This window comes from Muscardinus avellanarius (assembly GCF_963383645.1).
Source record: "Muscardinus avellanarius genome assembly, chromosome: X".
In the NCBI taxonomy this organism is placed as follows: Eukaryota; Metazoa; Chordata; class Mammalia; order Rodentia; family Gliridae; genus Muscardinus; species Muscardinus avellanarius.
In genome coordinates, this window is record NC_137792.1 from 95,360,911 (window position 1) to 95,373,311 (window position 12,401).

At 39.1% G+C, this 12,401-nt stretch overlaps 1 protein-coding gene across 8 annotated transcripts in view; it reads left to right on the forward strand.

Annotated features, from left to right (window-relative positions):
• Nucleotides 1–4,043: 4,043 nt before the first annotated feature.
• Nucleotides 4,044–12,401, forward strand: part of CHRDL1 (chordin like 1) — a gene marked incomplete at both ends in the record, with an annotated part of 143,356 nt that continues 134,998 nt past the window's right edge. For 7 of the 8 annotated variants that reach the window (XM_080718409.1, XM_080718411.1, XM_080718407.1 and 4 more), the window contains one exon: nt 7,705–7,801. In XM_080718409.1, coding sequence (XP_080574535.1) covers nt 7,705–7,801 — 97 coding nt within the window. Of the gene's footprint in view, nt 4,196–7,652; nt 7,802–12,401 lie in introns of those variants that run through there. The other variant, XM_080718406.1, reaches the window with a different exon arrangement.

The following is a 12,401-nucleotide window of genomic DNA, read 5'->3' on the forward strand; positions in this document are numbered from 1 at the left end:
AATAAAGAAATAAATAATAAAAAATTGGGCTGGAATGTCACTTGGAGGTAGAATGCCCCTGGATTCTATCCCTAGTACCACACACACACACAAATAAATAAACAAAAAGAAAAAGAATTAACTCAAATTAATTCAAAATAGATCATGGATTTAAATGTAAAACTAAAATTATAGTATTTTTAGAACTAAAACGTAGAAAATATTTGAGATCTAGAATGAGAAAAAGAATTATTAGGTTTTACACCTGAATATGATCCATAAAAATATTAAACTTCATCAAAATTAAAAACTTTTGTTATAAGGAAGCCCATGAAAAGAGGTAGAAAAGACAAATTATAAGCTGGTGGAAATATTTGCAAAAATATACAGAAGTCAAATGCATAAAATTGTAGCTACCACTAAGTATTAGGAAAATACAAATTAAGACTACAGTGATATTAGTTTATACCTACTGGAATAACTAAGACTACAATGGTATTAGTTTACATCTACTGGTTCAGTAAAACTAATTCAATGCAACCAATTGGTAATAATAACTTGTTTTAAGCCACTAGGCTTGGGGATTTCATAATATGCAGTGATCTGAATAATAACTAATAATAATAACTAAATAATGACAATAATAATCCTGGAAAGAATCTTTCATGAATTGCTGGAGGGAATATAAAATAGTAGCGTTGTTCTAAAAACTGTGGTGGTCCTCATAAAACTAAATATACACCTACCATAATTCCCAACAACTACACTTTTTTGGCATTTATCCCAGAGATATGAAAATTTGTTTATGCAAAATATTGTAGACAAATATTCATAGAACTATTTTGTATAGCTAAAATCTGGACTCAATCCTTCAAACGGTAGTGGTTAAACAAATTATAACACATTCCTACCATGGAGTACTATTCAGTAACAAAAAGGAACAACTTGAATGGGTGTTCAGAATATTATTTGAAGAGGAGAAAGACTCTTTAAAGGTCACACACTATGATTCCATGTAACATTCTTAAATAGCAAAATTATTTAAAGGGAGAACACGAATTATTGCCAGGTAGTAGGAGCAAATGAAAAGAAGATGCTTGTGACTACAAAAGAGTAGCACAGAGATCCTTGTGGTGTGGCATTGTTCTCCATCCTGACTGTTGTGATCAACTACACATGTGATAAAATTGCATAGAATTGTGCACCCAGGCAAATGGGTACATTCAAAACTTAGAAATCAGAAAAAGGTGAAGGGATTGCATCTATATCAATTTCCTAGCTATAATATTATACTAGAGTGATACATGGTGTTTCTCATGGGAGAAAAATAAATGAAGGGTATGCAGGATCCTTCTGAATTATTTCTTGGTACTGCATGTGAATCTATAACCATCCCCAAATAAAAAGGTTTTCTAGTCAGATGTGGTGGTGCACACTTGTAATCCCAGCATTTGAGAGGCTAACACAGGAGGATCACAGGTTCAAGGTCAGCCTCAGCTACTGAGAGAGGCCCTCCACAACTTAGTGACCCCCTGTCTTAAAATAAAAAGTAAAAAATAGGAAGGGGTGTTGCTCAGAGATAGAACGCCCTGGGATTTAATCCTCAGTACCACAAGAAAATTTCTTTAAAGTATGAGCTTATTTATGTTCTTATCTACATTTAATAAATAGAGAAAATAAGGCCTGGAGAAATCATCACGTTAGTTTGTATGAGACATGGTAGGTTAGTATTCACCCAAATTATTTGAGTTCCAGTTCAGAAATCAAGACTGGATCTGATGCAAAGACCACAATATTTATTTATTTATTTATTTATTTATTCATTTATTTATTTATTTATTTATTTTGCAGTACTAGGAATGGAACCCAGGGTCATTCGACCTCCGAGCTACACCCCCTGCCCTATTTTTATTCTTTATTTTGAAACCAGGTCTCACTGAGTTGCAGAGGTCTCACTAAGTAGCTGAGGATGTCCACGAACCGCAATCCTCCGGTCTCAGCCTCCCGAATGCTGGGATTACAATTGTGCGCCACCATGCCTGGCAAGACCACAATATTTATAATAATGAAGAACTTTTCAGAGAATTCCAGTAGTTCCATATATAGTTGCCTGCAAATGTATAAAAGATCCTGAACAAGTTCAGTAAAACTAATTCAATAGAATCAATTGATAGTAATAACTTGTTTTAAGCCACTAGGTTTGAGGATTTCATAATATGCAGTGATCTGAACAGTACATCAACCAATGGGAGTGACTGGTTGTAGCCAAATAGATGAGCTTTAAAATTCTAGATAATTTATTTAAGTGCCTGGATCCGTCTTTATCTTTCACTATTTCTTGAAACCAGTTTTTGCTCTTGAAGAACTCAGTTCAGTGAGACAAAACATCAGCACATTAAATGCCATGAGAACAGTTATAAGGCAACAAATCACCAAGTTCAAACTAATATACTACAGCACAAATTGAATGCATGTGGCAATGTATGGCTACCCAAGCAGCAGGATGGAGCTAGACATTTGGGGCCCTGAAGGCAACATTTCAAAAAGGGCTCCCTTTCCTTTGTTAAGAGTGAAATAAACATCTCCAGCAATGCAGGGGCTGACTGGATGATGTTAACACTCCTGGAGAAAGAAAAAGGAGGTAACTCCAAGGGACAGTTATTCTTGTTTTAATTTCCTTTGTTCTGCGTTTCAGGTGTGTGTGTGTGTGTGTGTGTGTGTGTGTGTGTGTGTGTGTGTGTGTTTCAGCAAGCCACAATTTCCCTGAGCATCAATGTCTTCATCTATGGTCCAGAGATAACAATCAAAGAGTAGTAAGCTGAATGTGGGGAAATTGGAATCTCAAACCTGGCATTTACTAGCTGTATGACCTTGGGTACATTACCCACCATCAATTTCTTCTTCTGTGAAATGAAAAGGTTCAGCTGAATGGTTTGGAAGTCTCCAGCAACTCACAATTGAAGCCATTGATTGTTGGGTTTGTTTTGAAGGCTTAAAATTAATACCGATATACTGTATATGAATGTATTCCATAAGACATAAAGTGCCATACAGATGTTGAGAATATCAGTATTATCTTATTCGTATAGAAAAAAAAAAACCCAGAAGCTGTCTTCCAAATTTAGGTGCTTAAAATATAAATGGGTACCATGAATGTGCTTTCATGGTCCTTAAAGGATTTGGATAATTCTTCATAACAGATGGTTCATAGAATAAACACAAATTTGGAGTAGTCCATCTAAAGTTCACTAAGGGTTTCAGCACTGCTACAGTGATTTAGAAACTTACAGACTGCTAAAGCAGCAGTGTCTGTGGTGGGCCACTCCAAACTTTCTTCAAGAAGCTTAACAGTAGAGGCCCCTTTCATGGGGCTCAGGAGCCCTCTTTGTGGAAGAACGCAGATTTCTAAGCTCCCTCCATCGCCTCCACTCTGGACCGCCTTTAAGGAAACCGAACCTTTGTCACTTGCCACAATGAAGAGCTGGGGAATGCCCTGCAATGTTAAGTGGCGTGCTTAAGAGCGCAGTTTGCGGGGCCAGCCCAACTTGTATGCCGCACACCAGCTGAGGACCGAACCAGGTGCAGCCGGCAAAGCCGTTTTGCCGCCCGCAGAGGGTGCAGGGCTTCCAGGCAGGGAACTGGAAGAGTGGCCAGGGTGTTCATGTCGCGCTCGGGTAGTGGGGAGCTCCTAGGCTTACTCAGTGTAGAGGGGGAGGAGGGGCCGGCGGGGATGTGCGGTCCCTTTAAGACCCCAACGCTCGCCTAGCCCAAGGAGGGGGCGGTGTGTGGCGGGGGCGCTGCGTGGTGGGAAAGTCGCCCGCTGAGCCTCACACTTTCTCTCGGGTTTTTAACTTTCGGGTTGGGGGAGCAGGAATAAAGGAGTAGGGGTGCGTGCTCGCTGCTGTTGCGTGGTCGCTGACTTCCCGCTCGCGCCCGCCGAACTGCTGGTCTCTCGCGCCAAGTGGGGAGCGGGCAGGTGGCCCCGGGCCGCCGCGCCTGCCCGCGCCTAGGCTCTGCCCCTGGGAGCCAGAGAACCTCGGCTCCCTCGTGGTGCGAGGGCGGTGATGTTTTTTCTCCCACCCACTTCGGAGTCCCCCCTCCCCCCTCGCGCGCACTCTAGCTCTCGCCACAACCTGCAAGCCCCAGACCTCGGAGGAGCGCCCGGGGAAGATCGGAGCGCGTGCACGCGTGGCAGACGGAGGAGGCCGGAGCCCAGGTCAGTGAGCAATGCTCGGCACCCGCTTCCCCACCTCCCCTTCCAGCCTTTGCACAGGTGGGCTGCCGCTGCCGGCTGTTGGCTGGAGCCTACCCTGGAAATTTCCCTGGGCACCTTGAACTCTCTGACCTGCAATCCGGACCCCTTCTAAAGTGCAGCTGCCGGTGGCAGGGATGGAGGTGTTGCCTGAGGCGCCCAACCCAGACAGGTTGGGGGCTCTGGATTTGAACTCTTTACCCAGCAGGATTGCATTTCTACAACTTGGTGGCCTCTAGGGTACCTAAGTGAGCTCTGTAGTCCCTTTGATAATCGTTTGTGTTCAGGAGCTTCTTTTCTCATATGCTGAAGTGTCCTGGACCAGTAGCTGATTAATGCGTGTTAAAGTTAGTAAAACAGGGTGTATGGGCGAGAGGCTCCTGTATCCCCTGGACATTTGCCTTGTTTTCTGGCCCAGACATCTGGGGTCAGAGCTTGAGACACTAGACTCAGAAGCAAGTGGTATTACTGGGACAGGGGCCTGGAAAACCTGCCTTCCAGTCTCTTTCAGCCCTGCTACGAACTCAGTTCATTGGAGTACCCTTACCCACTCTGTGCCCATTTTGAAGGTGGATTGTGTGGAATAAAATGAAATGATAAATAGGAAGGTGTTTTGCCAGCCAAATAGTAAGCATTGTTTGTCAATCATGAGCAGCAATGAAGGCATTGCCCATGACAGGAGATCCCCTGGGCAAGCACTGCCATGTTTCAGCCCACCAGAAGTTAACTGAGCGGGTGTTAGTGTGGCATGAGGATTTCAGCTGATAGACAAGGGCGTGGGACTCTGGTGTCTTTCTTATTGTTTGTCAGAAAGAAAATTACTACCCGAGGGGCTGTACCACAGATAAGAGTAAATGTGAGATTACAAGGTCAGTCAAGCCTCCTGGAAGGATTAAAAAGACACTGTATGGCAGAAAACTGGCTGAAGTGCTCATCCCTGAGCCTTCCTCTGGGGATGACGCTGCTTCTGTTCTCCCCAGGAGATCAGTTCTGGAAGTGATGGGCCAGATATCCTTGCAGTTACAGCTGGGCAAAGAGCAGTTGGTCCCTTGGCTTGATGTTAAGGATCAATGTAAATGCTTATTTCATGAAGACTCCTTAATCAATACCTTTCCCTTGGTAACTGACACCTTCTTGTCCTCTTATAAAGCCCACCACTCTCCTATGCCACCCTCATACCCACTATTATTTGCAGAGATTTGTTTTCTTGGTTGCTTTCTTGTTGGGTCTTGTTGGGTCCTGGTTCCCCCCAAAACTCATCAGTGGCTGCGTTTCTAAGTAACCTGTGAAAGAGCCAGTGCAAGTTCGATGGCACAACAGCCTGTGTGAAGCAGACAGAGAGTTAATGCAGAAATAACTCCAGTTAACTGGGTCAAAGTATAATTTGAAAAATTAAGGACAGTTTGGCTCTTTGCAAGAATGAGTTGGATGTTTGCTGAGCAATGCCTGCTTATGTTTACTGCTGCAGTCCCAACAAATGTCTTGAGGCACCCCACCACCCCAAATAAAAAGTTAAATGGATAGAGAGACCGAGGGAGGGAACTCTTCTTAGTTCATATTTCTGCATAGAATACAAAGGCAAGACTTCAGGATCTTGTAAATCAAAAGTGAATATTTATAAAACGATTCATTTTCTGATGTTCTCCATCACCGCCTGGGAGGCCACATAGATGACAGGAATGCCAAAAGAGATTAATTGCTCTCTAGTCACCAACTTTTCTATTTGCTCATAACACTAGCTAGGACCCAAGAAAAGCAAAAAAATTAAAAAAAAATTCTAAGGGCCGTGTTCTTGCCAGCTTGAGTTATGAAGCAATGCTACTGTTCACCGAATCCCAACCATTGTACAAGAAAAACAACTCTGTTGGTTCTTGCATGGGGAGACTCAAAAGCCGTGGTTTCAGAAACATCCTCTGAGATTCATATATGATTGTGATAAATTGGATTTCAGTAGTTAAAAATATCTCTTTTTTGAGGCTTAGAGAATAGGCTTATTAAAGTAGCCTCAGGAAGAACCTCACCAAGATTAAACTGTGAATGAAATTTCCCTACCTCAAGGGAACCTAGTAGTTCTCAGGCTACAGAGATATTCTGAGAGATTAAAAGTGGACCATAAACTTACAAAGTCATCTAAACCCAGGACTTTGAAAGGCTAGGAACAATATCCAAGGAGAATTTGATCCATTTCTAAGAAGAAGAAGAAGGTAAAAAAGAAGGCATATGGGTGCTGCAAATCTTGCCTAGTAGCATAAATTCTTCTTTTATGACCAGTCTGATCAGTCTGTCCTCTGTCACATATTCACAAGTTGAAACAATGGATTTTGAATGATTCTGGCAACTTGATAGCATTTAAAGTAGGAGCTGTAGCATCTACTTCAGATCCCAAAGACATTCAGTTCTCTAAAATGAGCATCCTGCATTCCTTCGATTTCTTCATGCTCAATATTTAGATTGAACTCTCTGAAAAAATCAGAGTTTGGTTCCTATCCAGGGTTAACCCTAGATAGAATACTGTGTTTCTAGACTACTGAAATACTTTCCAATCTCCTACTGGAAAATTTTTTTGCAAATTTTAAAGTCTATGGAAATGGCTTGTGACTGGAAATGAGTTACAGCAAACTTTCAGTGTTTCAGGTCTCAAAGGCTTGAGATTCCTACCCCTTTTACCGGAAGTGCCGATTTCATGTTTTTTTTTTTAATAAAAAAACATAGTAGCTTGTGAATTATCTATTTAAGTTTGCCTAATTTCCTTTAAAATATATTGTTTTAGATTTCCATTTTACAATGGGATTTAAAGGGAGGTGGGAGGAATATGCTTAAACCATTCTAAGTAATAAAACTTTTCAGGTGTTGAATTGCATCCATTTGTTAGTTATGTCTATCTTTTCCAACAGAAATAGCCAAACCAAAGATCCTTGCAGATCTTAAAGAGGACACAAGACAAACATTGATCAATTAGTAGTTGGTCTCTGAAGGATTAATGATAAAGTAGTCCTCAAGCTGAGATTACTTAACTTTCATTTCAGAAATTGCTTGAGTCTGATGCATTTTACCTTGTTTAACAAAATAGCCCTTTTGCAGACTCAAATTTCTCCTTTCTTTCTCCCAAATCTCCTGAAAAACAACTTCAATTCCCTTAGAAAGGAGGATTTCAAATTTTATTTTTGTTTTCTTATGACTTGCTTATAAGGATTTAGCCTCAGTGTTGGATAGGAATGCATGCTCATTCACTTGAATTTTCTCCCACAATCTTTGCAACATAGGAGAAACAAGTCCTTTCTCTTATGCAGGCAAACAATGCTCACACTTATATAAATTATTCAGCATTTTTTCTAACAAGTTAGAAACCTGGGAATCAATAATCTTCCTCAGTCTCAGGGGATTTCTTTTAAGTCTTTTTTTTATGCTTTCTTCCCAACAGCTTGAGTACACGACTCCTCGAAGGTTCTGATTTGTGTTTTGCTGTGGCCCTAATGAGAAAAAAGTCGAGAATGGGAGACATGAAATACATCATTTCCTTGTTGTTGTTCTTTCTTTTTCTAGAAGGAAGCAGAGCAGAGCAAGCAAAACGTAAGTGTTTTGAGTTTAAAAGATAATATACTTCCTTATAATTTCTTTGAAAATGTGGTTATAATCTTCAGGGATTGTGATTTAGCCCAAATGTGGCCATGCCATTATTCTATGAGAAGAAATTGAATGTTACTGGTTTATGCATGAGTTGATAAAAGAATGAGAGCTTTGGATCCAGCCAACTAAATTTGGGGCTGTTTTTCTGATTATCATATAGTTTTCATCTCATAGAACACATAACACATTAGCCTAGTTTCCCTTTCCTGTGCTAAACTGTACAAATCTCATTCCATTTTACGTAACTCTAGAAATATCTGACAGATGAGTTGGATTTTTCCCAAATTTAAGACTCTTCAGCAAAGGTTTTCAGTTTATGAAAAAGAATAACACAGAAAAAGAAAAAAAAAGAAAGAAAGAAAAATTAAAGGAGGCTCTGCCTATTCCCTTATGCCGAAAGACGAAAAAGGAAGAAACCTTCACATGAACTGGATTCAGATGAAAAAATCCTTTGAGGAAATTGAGATTCCAGGGACCCTTAGTAAATTGAATGCCATTTATTGAAAAGAACATCTCTGCAAAGCAAGGGAATATTTCTAGAAAGTCAGCGATCCGTGTGATGGGCTAACACACTGTAGAAAGCAGAGAGTGGCAGGACAGATTGTGGGGGGATAATTAACCCTTTTTGCCGTTGAATGTGGGAGATTTATGAGTAACCACTGACACCTCTGTTCTTATTAGGAGCTTTCTGCTGCCTTTGCATAGTATGACCCTCACCTTCTTTGGGCCACTTGCAGCCACCTCTGAGATGGATGCTCACACTAAGTATAAGGAAAAGCGATAGCTAGTTCTCCTTTATGTTCCATCAAAAAGAAGCACACAGTGGAATTAGTTCCAAGAGGGGCATTCTATGCTCCACTGAACATATTCATGAGAAGGAGCTATGAAAATATTCTTGGTAGGAACTATAGCAACATCTGAAGTCCATCATTTAACATTTATCTCCATTATCAGCATAAGTTAAATATATCAGGCAGAGGCTTGCTGACAAGGGGGACACTGCCAAGTTTATTCCTTTGTTATATGCATTTCTTTCCCATTATTTCTTTTCATAGGAAACTTTGTCTTCTTTTAGGAGAAATAGTGATTTTGGTTGGGCTCTTAAGCCTGATTGATATCTAGTATGATCGAGACAAAAAGGGAGTTTAGCAGGGCATGACCTCATCAAAATGCTTGGATCAGTCACTCTCATTGTATTACTCAAACTTCCTCCTCCTTCTTCCACTTTAAGATATTCCATCTCAAAGTGTTTCTCTTCCAGAAGTACTCCTTGATTGAATGGATGTGATAGAAGCAATTTGTGTTCATTCTCAGCCCAGTTTGCAATCAGCAGGCCTTAAAAATGCCTCTCTTCTTAGAAAGAAATTTTCTTTATGGTATATTGCTGATGGTTTCATGGAGGAAGCTTATAATTCTCTTTAAACTATTATGTTTATGAATATTGAGGTATATTGTCCATGAAATTTAGAGCTATGTTGACAAACCAAAGAAAGATGCAAGTTAAGAGATATTTATACACCAATAATTAGCACTAATATTTTCTGGTGTCTGTAAATTTGTCTCAAGCCATTTTAGTATTTGGTTGATGTCAAAGTGATTATGTAACAGATGTCCTAAGGAACTCAATTTTGGTCTAATATTTGAGGATTTTAGTTAGATGATGAAGCTAAGGTCATGATTGTTTCATGAATGAGCCACTAAGCAATATTCTGTGTGACTGTCCCAAAGATGTGCAAAGCCATCTGGACTCTAGGGGAAGCCTCAAAGCGTATCCACCATTAATGTTTTCTTAAGACACACAGACAGACACAAACATACACACAAAATATGTATAGACAGATATTTATACTGCATCTCTAACAGCAAGAAGTTAGAAACTGGAAATGTCAGTCCAGAGGGGAATGTTTACATAAAATGATTCAGGTAAAATAGTATCACACTACTACCAGTAAAAACACTGCTTATTGAAAATTTGGTGGCCAATGAAAAATGCTTATATTAAATTACTTTTAAATTTCTCAAAACAGAAAATGAATGTATGTTTACTCAGTATGCAAAACAATATGAAAATATCTAGGGTTCATAAAGAACCTGTACTGCTTAACTCCCATTCATTTTATTGGAGTATTCATTATTAATGATTTGCTGTGGGCTCTTCAAATGCTTTCTTTGTTTTATAAAACCATCCGTACATGTCTATATGTTTTTCTTTTACACATTTTGGTTTTACTCAATAATATGTCTAGGACATCATTCCATGTCAGAACATTGCAATACAACAGCCAACACATTTTCTCTAATGCTTTTATAGTTTCCAATTTCATATGTGTGCCATGGTTTATTTAACCAGTCTCTATTTGTAGATATATAGGTTGCTTCCAGATTTTATCATTACAAGTAAGACATTAGACATCATTAGAAACTAATGGAAGTATTTCTGAGGAATTTTTAGACAAAGAGTATGTTCAGTTTTAATCTTGATAAGTACTGCCTAATTGCTCTTCAAATAAGTTGTATTAATTTGCAGTCCTACCATCTAATATGGGAGTCTATTTCTAATGTCTTCACCAATAACATTAAACTCTCTATTTAATAGGAGAAATCATATTTGAGTTTTGCTTTGATAGTTTCCTATTACCATAGTATCTTATTATTTTGTTTCCTTTATACTAGGTATTAAACGCAGAAATATTCTACTTCAGGTCACAATCCCATCCCTATTTTATTTTTTGCTCTGAAATAGGGTCCCACTAAATTGCTGGGCTGTCCTCAAATCTAATCCTCCTATATCAAATTCCCAAGTGTGCACCAAGTTCTATAGCATCTTTTCAACCACATTTTAGTTCAACTGGGTTTCATTTCTTCCCTTTTTTCCTTTTCCTTTTTTTTTTTTTTTTACTTTCACCAAACTACTGAGGATTGAACCTAGGGCTTTGGACACAGTAGTAAGCACTGTATCACTGAGCCATACCCCTAGTCCTTCTTATTTTAAATTGCGACAGGGTTTTGCTGAATTGCCCAGCCTGAACTTGAACTGGTGAGCCTCCTGCCTCAACTTCCCAAGTAGCTGAGATTGCAGGTGTGCACCTCTGGCTCTGGCTCAGGTCAATTGGATTTCCTCAGCCAATTGCCTATATTGAGTTTGGGCTCCTTGACTCATTTATTTATAATTTATTAATATTCATTCCAATTTTATTAGCCTTTTTATTTCATATATTATTTTCTCAGTTTGTCATTCATTTTAAGCTTTGTATAAGAGTTGTATTTTGTTGAAGTTTTTAAATTTTAGGTCAGATATGTCATTCATTTCCTGTATGGCTGGTGGATTTCTTATTCTTAGAAAGTTTTTCCTACCTTATATTTGTGTATTTTCTTCTGCAGCACTATAATTTGGGAGTTTACCCATAGTTCTCTGTTCTGTCTGGCATTTATATTTATGTATGGTATGCAGTAGGGAATTAATTTTTAAAAAATCTCTATATGATAGATCTATGAATGATATTTTTTCTCTGTGCTTCTTCTATCTATTCCAAAGTTTCCACAATTGGCAAATATTAACTTTTTACACTAGGAGTTAAGTTCTTATAGTAAAAGCGTGTCTCATTTCCCATATGCTTACTGTCTAGTTCTAGAGAAGGGTATTTATGGAAGCCACTGGAGGTAAAAGAGGGTTATTTTTGTTTTTTGGATTGTTAAAAAAATTATTGATGCATTATAGTCTTACATCTTAATGGGGTACATGATGGTATAGACATACATGCAAAAGAGGGTTATTTTTGAAATTTAAAAACAACCGAGAAAAATTTAGGAAGTTGTGTAAGTGTACAAGTAATAAACCTTCCTGTGTCTCCTTGCTGCCCAACTCTCTTTTATTCAAGGAAACCAAAGTTTTTGATCACTAGAGCTAGTTTGGTCAAGGAAGGTATTCGAAAGCCCATTTCCTTTCCTGCTTGGGGTATCAGGATGGAATGTGGGGGATGAAGTTATGATGAAAGATGCTCTCTCATTTGCCATAGAAATCTGAAGTGGTTTGAAAAAAAATACCTTGTTTGAAGGAAGCTCTTTTCACAAGAAACGAGGAAGGTCTGTGCTGCCACTTGCTGCTAGCTAATTAGCCATGGTTACAATTGCTCTCCCAAGAGGGAAGACAGGCCCAGGAGACCAGGAAACACTGATAGTACACTGCAATGGATGAATGAGCCATTTGTTGCTTATGTAAAAGTTTGCTACTGTCCAGCATCAGCAAGGTTTTGAGGTCTTTAGCCAGGAAAAGATCTTTCTGTAACTCCATTATGCTCTGCTGTTAAAGTTTTAGTCAATGAGGCCAGGAAGTTCTTTTGAAGTTCAAAGTAGCGTAACATTCACAGCATAATATTCATGCAAATATGGGACAAGTAGGCTAAAGAGTTTGCCTCTTTTGGCAGATCTAACTTAGGTAATGAACTGTTGATCAAAGTGCAGTTGAAGAATTAAGTTGTGAAGAATATTCTATTATGTATTCCTAATGGACCAGCCTATACCAAGTCTGGCAACAATTCTGGAG